The sequence below is a fragment of the Zootoca vivipara genome, chromosome 8 (genome assembly GCF_963506605.1).
Source record: "Zootoca vivipara chromosome 8, rZooViv1.1, whole genome shotgun sequence".
NCBI classification, from domain to species: Eukaryota; Metazoa; Chordata; class Lepidosauria; order Squamata; family Lacertidae; genus Zootoca; species Zootoca vivipara.
In genome coordinates, this window is record NC_083283.1 from 40,937,532 (window position 1) to 40,953,895 (window position 16,364).

At 41.2% G+C, this 16,364-nt stretch overlaps 1 protein-coding gene across 1 annotated transcript in view; it reads right to left on the reverse strand.

Moving 5' to 3' along the window:
- Window positions 1-592: 592 nt before the first annotated feature.
- Window positions 593-16,364, reverse strand: part of ASXL3 (ASXL transcriptional regulator 3) — a 99,897-nt gene continuing 84,125 nt past the window's right edge. The window contains exons 10-12 of the mRNA XM_035125483.2: window positions 15,619-15,724; window positions 12,310-14,218; window positions 593-11,209 (exon numbers count right to left, since the gene is read on the reverse strand). Of these exons, the coding sequence (XP_034981374.2) occupies window positions 7,568-11,209; window positions 12,310-14,218; window positions 15,619-15,724 (5,657 nt within the window). The 3' untranslated portion in view covers window positions 593-7,567. The remainder of the gene's footprint in view (window positions 11,210-12,309; window positions 14,219-15,618; window positions 15,725-16,364) is intronic.

Here is a 16,364-nt window from a genome sequence, read left to right on the forward strand (position 1 = left end):
ACGGAGTACTTAAACTGAAGCGTACTTAACCCGAAGTATGAGTTTAATTGGTTCTGGAAGTCCGTACTTAACCTGAAGCAAACTTTCCCATTGAAAGTAATGGAAAATGGATTAATCCGTTCCAGACAGGTCCGCGGAGTACTTAAACTGAAAGTACTCAAACCGAAGCATACTTAAACTGAGGTATGACTGTATATCTAAAGGTAAGGGGACCCCTGACCATTAGGTTCAGTTGTGGACAACTCTGGGGTTGCGGCGCTCATCTCGCTTTACTCGCCGAGGGAGCTGGCGTACAGCTTCCGGGTCATGTGGCCAGCATGACTAAGCCGCTTCTGGTGAACCAGAGCAGCGCACGGAAGCCAGAGCGGTACCTATTTATCTACTTGCACTTTGACGTGCTTTCAAACTGCTAGGTGGGCAGGAGCAGGGACCGAGCAATGGGAGCTCACCCTGTCACGGGGATTTGAACCACCGACCTTCGGTTCAGGAAGCCCTAGACTCTGTGGTTTAACCCACAGCGTCACCCGCGTCCCTTCAGCATATATCTAGCTGACCTTAAATCTATGTGGATGTGACATGACTTCACATTTCAATTCATTTTGTTTATTTCTGTAGCTTATTATAGGTACGTAGATCCATTTCGTGTGCTGTCATTTTACAGCACAAGTTAATTTGGGGCTATTTTTGAGAACAGGAGAAAAACTGTTTGTACAACATAGATGCAGATGATTACCAGTTCGAAAATGTGCATATTTCCCCCTTTTTGTGGTTTCTATCTTCCTCATATACAATGAATAGCTTGTTTTCATATAGCACACTATATAAAGGCAAGGGAAAGAAAACAAACAAACCATGATTATTTTTGTTTTTATTTTCTTTAGAATATTTCAGTACTGAAGCCCAAATTGTTATTTTCAGGGGACTGGAAGGGTAAAGAGCAATAATGTAGACAAAACAAATATTTTCATTTGCTTACTTTTGTATGCAACAAATGGTTTTCTTTTTTAAAAAGAAAGACAAACAGCACCATTGATGAGAGAGCATGATCCCTGAATTCTAAACCAAACACTGCCTCTTAAAAACAAAAAGAAAAAGTTAAAACTTTCCCCCCCACTCAGTCACATTTAGTCAGGTAATAAAGCAAGCATAACAAGTAAACTATAGCAATGCCATTGAAATCAACTGCTCCCCCTTCTGAGAATTTGAAGAACTTGTCCTATAGGAATAGTTTTCTTTTTCTTTGGTAGAGGACTGAAAGGAGGTTTTATTTTTCTTTATGCAGATGAAAAATATCTATGCATGGTAGGGGTTTCCTATCACACACACAATGTATGTTCTTCATGCAAGACAGATATGGGTTGATTTCACATTGCTGTTATCATGGGCAGGAGAAATACTACCCTAAAAAAGGCATTGAATGGCTAGTGTCAAAGAGATGTAAACATTCCAAATACTGACAAAATTAAAAAAATAATAATAACATATACAAAACCCGGTACCAAAAATGGCAATTGATTTAGGTTTTTTTAAAGCAGGAACGAATAAATTTTACAGCAGTACAAGAGAATTATGGCAGCAAAGTAAAGCACTTTTCTTGTAACATTCATGAACAGTACAAATACAACAAAGTATTCTACAGGCTAAATTATTTTTTAACTATCAAATATAGTACAAAGCGAAATATGTGCTATAAAAGAAGCAGCTCCTTTAAATTAGACAAAAAATACTATTTTGTTGGTTTTACAATGACGAAGCATGATGACCGAAGACAACAGGATTTCCCACTTAGATTCAGAAACATTTAGCTACACAGGTCCATGATAATCCACTGAAAAAAGTGTTGCTGGCCTTTCCCCCAGTGTTGTAGAGAACTGAAGCTGTCACACAGAGTCATTCAGTGTCTAACATGGCCTCACATACGTGAGCTAAGATGATCCCATTAGGTGCCATTTTTTAGCTGTCTTGAGTGTTGATCCTGGGCCTTCATCATACTATGCAAAACCAGAGACTATAACAACTTCTCTGAAATTGTGCGCGTGTTTATAAGGGCTGCAGCATAAGGTAATTTCACTTTAGAAACTGCATTATAAAGCACCATATGCACCAGTTTAGAAGAAACTGAGCAAGAAATTCCATGGTCCTGAAATAGAATTCAGTAACTCACCCTGACAACACATACCACTTTTAGAGGGAGATTTATAATAGAGGAAATACATATTTGCTTTATGGCTCAACCTCCCCCCCCAGATTAATTTCATGCACTACACCATAGCAGGTAAATGGAATGCAAAATTGGGGAGTGCCTACTTTACCAAATCTTTACATTATGTCCATAACAGGACAAGGGTATTTCGATTTAGAAAACTCTTTGTAGGAACACAAAATGCACACAGCAAAAGCCCCAAAATTACGTACAGATTTCTGGGATATGTGTAAAATATATGAGAGTACACAGAAGAACACAAGGAGGAAGATTCTGTCCTTCAAAAAGTGCTGAAATGAAGGTGAAAAATTTTTGTGGGTATTTACCAAAAAAAACTCTATAAACTTCATTCCCCATAATGGTTAATACATGATACTTCTGCACAAGTTCATTTTTGCAGTCGTGGAAAACAGCAAGAGGAGTTAACACACTCAGTGCCCTATCCCATTTCATGTCTCAGTTTATTCCTGGTTAGGGCTTCTCTTCCTGGGTTCTTCAAGTGAAAGTTAGAATCTCAACATTTTATGTGGCAAGTGCCTTTTCACCCACTGTAATGTATGAGTGACATAAATGTGTGCCTGAATGGCCATAGACATGTGCTTCAGGACCCAAACTGGATTGGGTATGCAGGTGCACTTACACAGATATTTAAAGATGTGAACATGTTGCTCATAGCTAACATATGTTAGTTGCCCTGTAAACTAGTGCCACATTGAAATGGGATGGGAAATTTTGTGATCATTTCCTCCCACAAAATGCACCCTTTGCGTAACTTGAGCTAGATAGGAGTAAAACTATTGGATAGCTCAGTCGGTAGAGCATGAGACTCTTAATCTCAGGCTCATGGGTTTGAGCCCCACCTTAGGCAAAAAAATAATATCCTGCATTTCAGGGTGTTGGACGAGATGACTTGTGTGGTTCATTCCAACTCTACAATTCTATGATTCTTTGAACTGCAATAATTCGAGGCCTGGATATGTGAGGACAATGTCTTTGCCCCCAGTGCCATCATCCAGTAGCCAAATCTGATTGCCTACATGGCACCATGATATTCTAGTATATACTGTAACATTTCTGACTAGCTGGCATCACCCAAGTCCATTCAAGTACAAAAAAGGATCAAAGCAGCAGCAGATGGGGAAACAATAGCTTTGAACAGGAATTAAAATATATGCAGAAGACTGGACAATAAGGGTTGCCCCCCACATATATTCTCCCCTCACCTCAAAACAGCAACTTTTTCATAAAAACAGCAAACTTAACATTCAGTGCAGCACTGGTATGAATTGCTAAATGACTTGTAGAGTTGATGGAGATGTTAATGAAGCCGTCTAACCTCATGCAAACAATTTACTCAGCGGAGCAGTGTTATATCTGGGGTGAGGACTCAAGGAAGATCTCTAGTCCTCCCTCTGCAATGAGAGAAAATCCATCTTGATTCCCCCCCTCTTCTAATTATGAAGATGGAGGTTCAGTCTTCCAGGAGTCTCTTCTCTGACGTTACACTGCATACTCAAGGAGGCTAGTGTGAGAGCACTGCCAGTTACTTCAGGGGAGCTAGGTAGCTGCATCAACATCTTGATCAGCTCTAAGTATCTAATTAAATGAGCTGAACTCCTTTATTTACTTAACCTTGGGCAACTCTCACATACCATTCCTTGTCTCATGCCACCTCAACATTTCAGGGACAGCCTGTCATTCCCACCTGCACCTCATTTGTTTTTGTTCATTGTTTTAAAATGAAGTGTGTGAATTGCTGCATGTATTCTTTTTTTATTTTACTTTAAGAGCCCATAATTTTGAGGGGAAGGATCCATATACGTAAAAGAAATGAACGAAGGTTAAAACTGGGACGATCTGAAATAAAATGTGGCAAAAGGTGCTGGTGCAGGCATACCCAAACATAGCGTTTATGCACAGAGTTGTGAGTTTTGATGGTCTCGTCCCATCTCAGATCCAATGCATAAACCTTTCAAACGTCATGCCACAAACAGCCTGATAGCAGGAGAGTCCAGCGCTATTGAAATTTGGGCAGAAATGAGAAGGAAGGCCAGAATAACAAAAAGTTAACAGAATATTTGTTTTCTTCTAGATAATATATATGTTATACACCACTACTGCCACCATCAGGTGTTTCTAAATAGTAAGCCAAATGAGTTCTAGGTAGATCATCAGGGAATAGTGGCTTAATCTCCACTAGGGAGAAGTTTTGAAAAACATGTAATAATGTCTAGCACCATTTTGTCTCATGCCTTTTTTTTAAAGAACACTATCTCATATGCTAAGTAAACCAACTACAGCCATCCTACCCTCACACATGCATCCATGCAGACCCAAAGAGAGGAGAAAATTTTCTGTCATTAGCCTTTTGTGCCAAACTAGATTCAACAGTAGCAAATCTGTGTGTACAGAGCCAGATTTACTGCAGTTGTGCGGAAAGCAGAGGTGTTTTATCAGCCAAAGGGGCACAGTAGGGGGGAATGCTAAAACTTCCCTTTCCAGCTCATCTCCCAAGCACACTGAAGCACCTTTCTCCTAGCTAGGCATTTCTGATTAAGTAAGCCTGGAAGCAGAGGCTATGGGAAGGTAAGAAGCAGAACCAGGGGAGGGTTTAGAGCAGGCACCCCCAAACTTCGGCCCTCCAGATGTTTTGGACTACAATCCCAATCATCCCTGACCACTGGTCCTGTTAGCTAGGGATCATGGGAGTTGCAGGCCAAAACATCTGGAGGGCCACAGTTTGGGGATGCCTGGTTTAGAGCTCCTTACACATGTGCCACTTTTCCTGCTCCCAAAGCAGACCTCTGTATAATTAAGGAACATCTACTGTAGGTTTTTAATGAAGACATCTGCTGCAGTTTTGTCCATCCTGGTCCTTATTTCAACATTTATAATTTAAAGTACAACTCCTTTCAATATTAGGCTAGCCACAGCATAGATTAACAAAGGATGTAGTCCAAATTCCATGTAAGTCTAAGAGACCCGTGTCTCCTTACTTGGATGTAATCATTGAATTAAGTTGGGTTTACTCTCATGTTAGAATGCATAGGGTTGTAGCTTTAAGTGCTTAACTTTCACTGAATGGTGTCCAGATTTCCTGTGTATATTTTCAGAGTAAATTTTCTTTCTTTCTTTACAGTTGCCAATCATTAGGACAGGTAGAAGACATTCTAGTTAAAACCTGATGCCCATGGTTATTTTGATAAACGATACAGTAACTGGACTTAACCTTTGCTCCACTGCTCCTAAGAATTTACTGGAACTGGGATTTCATCCACTGCAATTAACTAGGATATCACAATTCTAATGTTAAAATCTTCTAAATTTTAACTAAATATGCAAGCACATGCATGTTTAACAAAGGCCCCATTTAGCCATCTATTTTGAACATTACAAAAACATGCTTTTAAAATAGGCATTTTGGAGGCAAAATCTCTTCAAGGGTAGCTGAAAGTGCTGAAACTGCATATTATTTATCTTTTACAAATGAGTGCTTTTGAGCTACACTATCCCATTACTTTGCCACTTCCGGTAAGGCAATTACTGTATCTATTCCTTTCATATTGAAGAGTGTCAAGACAATCTGTTGGTCTTGCTAGGAAAACAAAACAGGAATCTAGTCAAACCATATAACTTCTGGTTTAAGGAATGTTAAGCCCTGCCTATTCCAGTTTATTTAATAAAAATAAAAATAGGGGAGTGGCAGATGTCATGTTAAATGTGGTCCAATAAGAAAATAAATACAATTTCTAAACAGCTGAACCTCACTAACATGCAGATATGCCAGAAAAATTTAATTTATTCTTTAGTAACAAAAGTTAAACTCATGCAAAACAGAAAAGTATGTCTTAATTTTATATTTGTTTTATTTCCCTTACTAAGTTAATACTTTGGAATAAAACATAAATTTATTTCAAATTTTAAAATATTTGTTCTGGGCAGAATTTAGTGTAGCACCTTGCATTATAAATCTGTCATGAGGAGTAGAAAGGAATTGTCAATTTTCTTGCATGGACAGCAAGGCATTAGGTCAGTAAGTTTATACTGTGTGGGTGCGAATGACGTATTTCTCCATGGTAAGAAAGAAAAACCATTTTCAAGATAACCAGTAATCTCCTCTTGTCAAACTCCACATTTGTATCCCTTTAAAATATTTTCCTTATTTATAAAGAGAAGTAGGAATTTGCCTCAGCTCTTCTCCCCTAGTTTGGTGGCCAATATGTCTCAAATATAACTATCAACATAAACCACTACTAAATACAATACTGAGAGCTAAAAGATGCAGTATCCCTTTAAAATCTCTTCATTCCTCTAGCCATCCTACAAAATATTTGTGGTGTGAACTCTCTAACACAAAAAAGTGATTACAAGTAAATTTAGTAAAATATTTAAAAATATATCAAGCTGTAAACATATTTAAAAGGACTGTAAACCACACATTATTATTTTTGTTTCTTTTGGATCTACACAGAGAATCAAAGAAGATTTAGTTTTAGGCTATTGAAATGATATTGCTCAGAACATGCTTGATGCTTACATAATATGATCCATATATGCATATAAGTTGAGTATCTCCCTTCAGGATAAATTGATAGATGAGGTTTGGGGAAGATAAATGGATTAATATATTATAATCATTGTAGTAATTCTCTCTCTGCCCTGCCCACCCAACCCTCCACTTCCAAACTTCTAAAATCATGCAAACTCCAATTTGTTACAGGTAACCCTCAATACCTGGCTTAATTAAAATTTCCTTCAGTACAGCAGCCTAAAGGGACCAAAATTACCAAAGTGTCTCATTCCCCCCCCCCCCTCTTTTTTTGCTGTGTATTAAGTCAACCATGGTTGGCAAATGTGGCTTCAGGAATGTAATTGTTACAAAAACTGCCAAGTTGCAGTAGCTCTAATGGCCTGCTAGTGATAGCAGAATATTATTCCTCCTGCTCATTGTCTCTTCTTTGTCGATTAGTGTTCTCTTGTATTCTTGCACTGTTCCATGCACAGAAATTTGGAGAATTGTGGATCTCGTAATTCTTTTACTGGAAGAATATGTTACATTTATACATGGGAAAAAATAACGTTCAGCACTTTGTGCGTATAAATAGAAATGAAAATGCTTTTGTTTTTCTTTATCAAAGTACTTTAACGAAAGTGTGGTATGTTTTAACTTTTTTGTGCACGTTATTCCAAGGGGTCATTCTCACTAGGATGAGCCATGCAAGCAGGTATAACTCATTTCTCAACAAAGCTTCCCCAGAAACATTTTGTATCCAGATACAAAATGGCCTAAAATATTCCAGTTCTTCCTTTTCTGGCCTTTGCCTTCCCCACTGAACCAGGGATACTGCATCTCTACTTTGGATCCTACCGAACCACTAAACAGGCTACACACAATTTTGAAGGACCTATGCAGTCATCATGGCAGAAGGCTCCACAGCCTTTGCACACTATCATGGCTTTCAGCCTGCAAGAGCATTTCAGTTCCAGCTCATCTGCACTGCTGCTGTCAGCAAATTTCTGAACCGGAATCTGAGTGTTCTGAATAGATAGGCTTGGGGCTGTATTTGAACTACTTCCTAAAATTCCGATAGATTTTTCAATTGCAGATGCTGCCCTTTTGAAGCTTGTGCTACCAAAGTGTATTGTAGGGTAATTTCCGCAGAGCTGCTGCTGCTGCTGCTGCTGAGTCTGTATTTTCTGAGCAGTTAATTGGGCAAAAGGCTTCTGCGGCTCAGAAAGTAAATAGGAAGGGAAGTCGGCATTTTTCAACGCAAAGGCTTTCAACTGTTCTTTTACTTCGCTCTGATCATAAGATGCTTGCTTCATGCCCAGCTCACAGCTGCTGCTTAAACCTTCCTCAAAAGAAACGGGTTCAGATTTTATATTGCTACAGATGCTTGCCGGCTGAGGCCAACTAAGTCTTTTAGTGGTTTCCATGGTAACTGCCGGTTGTTTGTGATCAGACGGAGCTTCTGCACTGGGAAGAGGAGGGGGTGGTGGGGGTGGTGGAGGGGGAGGAGGTGGGGGCAGAGGGGGAGGAGGATGCACTAATGCTTTACTCTGCAGAGTCTGTGAGGCACTAGAAATGTCATCACCTTCCTTAATTTGAACGTTAGGGGAAAAAACACTCGCCAGCCTCAGTTGGTGAGGTGCTGCAGACATGTTGACCTCTCCCAAAACCTTCTGCTCTAGGTGCCTGCTGAATGCAAAGGCGCTGCAGCCAGATGGGGTCTTCAGTGTTGCCTGCATCAAAGCAGTCGTAGGAACAGGGCCTCTTGCAGCCATTGGCATTTGGTAGAAATGCTGCCTGTGTGAGGTACCTGCTTCTGCATGGAAGCTGCCATTTTTGTCAATGTTAAATAAGTTCTGCTGGAAACTGCATGAGGGCAGAGGCCTCTTCTGCTGCTTGATCTCTGGGCTATGTGCGATTCTGCTTTGAATGGCATGCTTGCTGGACCACTCTTGTTTAAACAGCTGGCCGTGCCCAAGTTGGCTCATGTTGGAATTGATGACACAGGGACCCACTGCATCCATCGATGGCTTCCCAGGCTCACACTTAACCTCCCCCGCTGTTCTAGCCACCCTCTTTTTGGGGTGGTTCTCACGCTTCCTGATTTGCAGTGGGGCTATGGTGGCTGCTGTAAATCCTCTGCCATCTGTATTTGGAGAATTGGAAGTGTTTTCAATTGCATTCCTCTCAGATGTCACCGATTTGCATACTGAGGTAGCTTGCAAAGGCAAGGGAAGCCTGTTGATTTCTAGCTTGGCTCCTAACCTGGGCTGTGGCAACACTTTCTCCAGTGGCAGGTTGCCTTGCAATAACTGTGTCACCAGCGGATTGTTGGCTTCCACTGAAGACAAACGGCAGCTAGAGCTTCCAGCACTTGTAACTCTTTTTAGTGTTTCTGTTGTCAAAGAGTTTTCCATGGAATGTGTAACAGATGTCTTGGAGTTTTGTGTTGGCTGTGCACTTGTGGCTATTTCTGCACCCTGGAGAGGCATTTCGGGCCTTGCAAAATCTTCCGTGTCCATCCGAAAACATTTGTCAGATTCATTCACTTCTGACTTAACAGGCATGGTGATGCTTGTCACAATATTCCTCGAATGCATCTCATTTAGATGTGCAAAACCCAAAGGCTCCGTTTTGACATTTTTTAAACAGTTTTGCTCGGTATATTCTTTATGCTTATTTGTATTAAAATGACTGACCAGAGACTGGTCAGTGCTCATTGCCTCCTCATCATTCCAACAGATTCTCCTAGTAGGGTTATATGGGTTGGCACAGACATTGTCTGATTCACTTTTGAAAGCCAATGGACCACGTAACTGTTCTGAAAAACCTTGGCTGGGGGGAACAGCTTCAAGTCGTTTATCTTGAGGCATGAGAGGCACTTCTCGAAGACTGGTACATGGTGCTTGCAAACGTTTGCCCTCTTGCTTTCCTGTAACAGTGTTAAAGCCAGTGCTGTGCTCCAGATTTTCATTAGTAAGCAGCTCTGGCCTGCTTATTACAGACACTTGAGGACATGCTATATTTTGTGAGGCAGTTTCTGTCCTAAGAGGCCTGCTCTGCATATCTGTGCTGTTTTCTGAGTTTTCAACAGAAATACCCAGTGACAAGTTTGAGTTCATTGTTGTTGTTGTATGGTCAACAATGACTTTGCAAGGTATAGATCTATTCATGGGTGCCTGTGCATAACCCACTGAAGATTTACCAGATAGATCTAATCGGCTTCTCACTCCAGAATTCCTCTCCAAGGCATCAGCACTCATTTTGGTGGGGTTCTCGTAAGAACTTACTGTCATCATATTACTGGCAAACACTGAAATGGAAGTCCTGCCAACAGAATCCACTACTGGAAGTGTCTCACTGCAATGTAAAGCTGCCCTAACGGAATTGCTATTTGACAAAGAAGTAGGGTCACCACATCCAGCTATGGCTATCTTATCAGAGTATCTATTTGTAGACCCCACAGGAGGAATCAGAACAGAGCTGCCAACCAGGTGATTTGGCAAATTGCTTGCAATGGAGGAAGCTGGCACACTGGTGTACTGGCTGGAAATGGCACTGTTTGCATTGTTGCTTGGCAACCGTTTCTCATCTATGGAATTGGACAAGATGGTGCTGTCTACTGTGGTTGGTGCAGTGGGGTTCTCAATGCATTTTGGCATGATGGCAATGCATGGAGTGTCAGCCCCCTGGATGGATTTCAGCATGTTGACATTGCAAGGTTTTGCATCCGTGCTTTCAACAGACATGGAAACAGAGGACTTTTCCAGAGAGCCTGCAAAGGGAAGTTCCTTAATTGCTCCCGACATAGTAGTGCTACACACAGACATGGGAACTGAATTTTTATTATATAGTACTGACACACTGTTACTTTCTGCAGAGGTAGATGAAAGCATTTTCTCACACAAATGAGAAACAGATATATTTTCATCAGAATTGTGAACAGAGATGTCAGTACTAGTTTCCGGTAAAGTAGGGGCGTTAAGCGACTGCTGCAGTACAGCAGGAGCTTCACGAAGGTGAACAGACTTGTTGCTAGGAGACCTGCAGTTGGGATTAACTATAATTACACCAGTAGAACCTTCAATCTTTGTTTCAGAAGAAGCAGAGATCTCCAGGGCTGATGGACCTTCCTTAGAGGCATGCTGAGACTTGGCTTCTTTGTTGTTCTGAAGCATATGAGCTCTCGCTTGGTGCTTTGCAAACAGTTTGGCCTTGGTCTGTTCCTTGATGTGGGCCAATGTCCTGGTCTTCCCCCCTTCACAGGGGCTCCCTAAACCTCCAGAGACAATGCTTGCTGCTGCTGCAACTGCAGCTGCAGCAGCTGCCTCCCTCTGAGCTCTAGCTTGCTGGGCTCTTGCTTTGATATCTGCAAGGGTTCGAGCCCCCGTGTTCCTGCCACTGCTGGCTGATGTGCTTGGAGAAGCCCTTGGTTCTGGTTTGGAAGCAGGCTGGCTCTTGATGATAAAAGGGGGGCCTATTTTGGAAAGCTGGATCTAAAAGGAAATAATAATAAAAAAGAACTGTCATACATACATACATACATACATACATTTAATACTGTAGGGATGGAGGACAAATTTTAATTTTGTCTACATTTTAAAGTGAAGCAGCCCAATTTGCCATACCCGTATGTATAAATCCCAGATGACTGGGGCCTATCTGCTTCTCCAATTTTTTTAATAAAGTTTCGGTCCAATAAATGGGTACAAAGATGTGTGTTTTGCAGGGAAAATGCATACAAGAATGCATATTTATGGGGAAATGTAAACTTTTAGTGTTTTTAAAAAAGCCACCAAAAATGGGACCAAACACACCTATGAAGCTGAACACAAAACTGACAGATTTGTTATAGTATAGTATAGTATACAGTACAGTACAGTACAGTACAGTGGTACCTCTAGTTATGAACTCAATCCGTTCCGGGGTGCCATTCGTACCCCCAATAGTCCGCAACTAGAGTGCAGCTTCTGCGCATGCGCATGGTGCAATAGAGTGCTTCTGCACATGTGTGAGAGGCACAGAATGCTTCTGTGCATGCATGTGCGGCAACACCTGCCGCATTCATATCCTGAAAAAACACAAACGGAGACTGATGTAACAAGAGGTCCAACTATAGTATAGTATAGTATAGTATAGTATAGTATAGTATAGTATAGGTGGGTGGGTGTAGGGACCTCAATCTACATACAGTGTACCAGACCATTGAAATGTTGCTAGTATCCCTGTTCCTCTATGTGCTGGTTACTTATTTTTGTATCTTCAGCTTTAAATATAAACTTATAGAAGAAAGAGTGCACTAGCTGGAATTGTTCTATTGAATTACCTAAAATTAGGGTTGCTGTATTTCAAAAAGTGAAAATCCAGACACAAAAGTTTTTTAGATTTTTTTGGGGGGTGGGGGGAGTTGTTGAGCTTTTGCCACACATTCAGATTTTCCGGAAATCTTGCTAATTTCCACCTGGACACTACATTCGACCACGGTATTCCGGGGATGTCCAGGGATGTATGGAAACCCTACCTAAAATCCCAGTATACTCCACAGAAACCTTTATCTGTCAATTTTGTTTCATTACATGTTCCCCTATCAGTTTACCTTAAGAGGTGGGACTCTGGGCTCTTCTCTGGGTGGTGCCTCCCTCTCAGATGAACTTGCTGATGTATTACGATGTACCTGGTCATCTTCAATTCTCGCTCGCTTCTCTTTGCAGATCCCAAAACCATGGTGTTCAGCAGTCTTCCTCTTTGGAATCTCCAGGTCCCTATTTTCACCTCTTACTTCAGGTGACTTTGTAGGCTCTGATGACTTTGTTGAATAAGAACTTTCAAACCGACTCTGTGCAGTCCCTTGAAGTTTGTGAGACTTACTTCTACCCACTTCCGAGAACAACTTTTCTGATGAGGATGAGGTATATATTTTATCATGTGATTTAGATGGAAGAGATTCAGTATTTTTGCATCCTGCTGTTTCTGTTAGAACAGAAACTTCTAGCTGAGAGACAGTACTTTTCTTTTCAGTTCTTTGTAGAGCACCATGATTTCTAATTTTTATCACTTCTGGAGAAGAGTGTTCTGCCACAGAAGAAATGAAAGATTCTTCTATTTCGGTATGTGATCTACATGGTTGGTTAGTAATGTTTCTAGACTGGGACTCTTCCACTGTTGAAGCCTCAGGTGTGACAGCTTTCATGGCTTCAGGTACACCTTGGATCTGTTTCTGTTGTGAAGCAAGGTCATCTTCTTGAGAATTATTAGCAATGGTAGACACTTCTTCTTTCAGTGGTGACAGGGATTCTTCAGATGAACATGGTGATTTTCTCTGCTGACTAAATCTTTCACTCATTGGCGAATCTGAAAGCGGAGATGTTTCCAAAGGTAACAACAGACTATTTGAATGAGATGTTTCAGAAGCTAGAAGGACAGAAGACACTGAGGAGGTTTCAGATGTTAAGGGCACATCAGACATTGGTGAGGTTTCTGATGGTAAAGGTAAATTGGAAACTGGTGATGGCTCTGAAGTCAGAGGCAAATTGGACATGAGAGATGCTTCTGAGGTTACAGGTGAGGCAGGCATGGGAGATACTTCAGATATTAAAGATGTATTTAGATGATCATCAATAGGTTTTTGTTGACTATCAGCTTCCGTGTTTTCAGTGCAAGAAATGTCAGATGAGCATGCTGTTTCCAGAGATACTGGTGTGCAAGGTTCCTCTGAAGTTGACTGTGTGTCACCTCCAGGAGATGCAATACTGACACATGGTTCCTCTGGACTTTCAGAGGAAAATGAATTTTCAGAAATACAAGCATTTTCAGAAGACTGTTCATCAGGGTCACTTTGCAGCTCCATATGTACAGCAACACTTCCACCAGTAAATAAGGTACCATTGAGGACAGGGGAATATTTTCCATGAGGACTTAGCTCTTTGGCACATTCCAGATCCTTTTCTTCCATATTACTTAGAGAGTTTGCAGATGAAGCAGACTGGGAAGGTGATAAACTGTTTTCCAGCTGATCAGTCATGACTGACATTTCTTCCTGGGGGTGTTCCAATCTCTCCTCCACCTTAATTTCAACTTCACACAATGTACTTACTACATCAGAGTTCCCTGAAAGTGGCAAAGTTTCTGTTTCTTCATTCGTACCAACTGGGCTGACTAGTTGCTCGGAATTCACATGTGCCTCTTTATGGCTCTCCTCTTGACACTCACAGATACTTGTCTCAACCTCCTCAGCAATCTCCTCTTGAATAACAGATTCTTCAGATATCAAAATGCCTTCTGCTTCTCCTATTAGATCCTTGGAGGGAACATGTTCCATGTTGCAAAGGGAATGGCAAAAATCTCTCTCTGGCAATAGTGGCAGCTGGTTGCTTTTCTCCTCATGATCATCAAACGCTGACTCTCTTGAAGGACCAGGCAATTCTGAAGACCCACAGAGGGAAGGCTCTTCATTACTGCTTTGTACAGATGTGAGCTTCACAGATTCCTCTATTGACATTCCCAGCCTAGTCAGAAATCACATAGTTAATTATGCAATCATCACATTTCAGAGAAAGCATTAATTTCAATCCATGCTACAAAAGCACTTAAAACTTAAAACTACAGAACTGCACCAGCCAGGAGGAGGAGAACTGCACCAGCCAGCATTTCCGTTGGTGGATATCCAATTAACAGGCTGCCTCCTATTCATTCTAGTTGGTCAGAGATGTGCAGGAGCAGGCTTCCCACTGGACACTAGTGGGGCTCACTGCTCCATCACATCTCTGATCAACCAGAACAAAAAGAAAGTGGGGCATGGCTGGATATCCAGCTATGGAAATGCTGGGGCTTGCTTGCTGCTGCTGAATGCCACCACAATTATCACTACCTCCTGGTTGACTATGGCCCACTTTTTGTTTTCACTCTGGTTGGTTGGAGCAGCATCTCATTGGGCAGTTCCGATAAGAAAAGATGAAAGAAGGTGGCTTCACTGCTCAGAGCTACTGCCCTGGAGAGACTCGACAAAGGGGAGAGAACAGAACACAAGAGTGGAGAACATGCACTGTGACCCACAGACACTACATTGGAGACCCTAGTCTTACAGATTAGAAAATAATTTAAAACTAAACCAGAACGCTGTTGACTTCATGGCAACTTTTGAAAAAAATTATGCATGGCAATGTTTAAACTTGTGTAAAACACCAGGACATGATATGTGAATTAAAGTGGGTGGGAGATGCTTATACCAGAAGTGAGCAAAGCTGGCAGAATAGCAATGAGGGCAAAGAGACTGGGGAGAAAAACTAAGGGGGAACGCCGGAAGGTCAGCCTCCTGCCCCCTTTATGCTTTAAACTGCATGCTCATCCCAACTTTAAATATAATTGGAGCAGACCTGCGTTTTAGGAAACTGCTGACATACTGCAATAATTTTATCCGCTATTTGCAATACCAGAGCTGCTGCCAGTACCGTAAATTATCTACAATTACACTTCTCTCTTCACATTTATCTCCAACAACCTGCCTTGAAATATAGAAATGACATTGTCCCTGCTCGTAAATTTACAATTCAGATACAGCAGATGGTTTGATAAATGATTAGTGGGGGACAGAAGTTTGTAGGGGATTGCTGGCATAGTGAAAAGCATAGGCAACAAAGGTTGAAATGGTCCATGCAAGACTTTTCTAGATAAGTCTTTGAGGTGAGATTTGTGGGTTTTGAGAGAAAGAAATGGCAGGAGTGGGCAAAAAACATGTCAGAATCCAATAATAATGTGAGGCTAAAACTATTACCACAATTAACTAGGCAGTTTATTTTTAAACCAAATAACTGATCTATGTGAAAGAAATACATGTTAATGTATATATTAATATATTAATGTAAATCTCAGGCCAATTCTTTAATTTTTTTTTTACTTTGATACTTACTTTTCCCCATAAAATCTTTCAAAGAACTTCTCTTTCCAGTGCTCTGTTTTCTTCTCCTTTTCAATCTCTTGTCTGATGCGCAGCTGCATTTCAGGAGTAAATTCTCCTAAAAGATACAAAGAGGGGGGGTTGAATATGGGTTCCCCAAATATTTGAATACAAGTTCCTAAGGATTTTTACAAGAGTGCAGTTGGGATTTGAGTGGGGGTCTCTGCAGAAGCGCCATTGAACAGACGATGTGCAAACATTGCTTGGACATTTGTGTTGTAAGGTTTCTTAGATGGGACAAGTTCCAGAGATTCCAGTGCACATATCCAAGCAGTTTCACACATGCACCACAACTTTCTCAATATCCTCATCCAGCTGCAGTTCCTTGTACTGTATTGGATGCTGCTCCAGAAGGTCCCCCAACCTTTGGGAGCAGCTTTTCAGGTGGCATGGATGTCTGCAGTAAGGGGGGGGGCATTTCAGCTCTCATAGAATCATAGAGTTGGAAGGGACCCTGAGGGTCATCTAGTCCAATCCCCTGCAATGCAGGAATCTCATAACAGATGGACATCCAACACTCTGCTTTAAAACCTCTAAGGAAAGGTCTACCACCTTTTGTGGGAGTCTGTTCCACTGTCGAACAGCTCTCACTGTCAGAAAGCTCTTCCTGATGCTTAGTCTGAATCTTCTTTCTTTTAACTTGAATCCATTGGTTCAGGTCCTAGCCTCTGAAGCAGGAATGAATTAAACCTTTACTT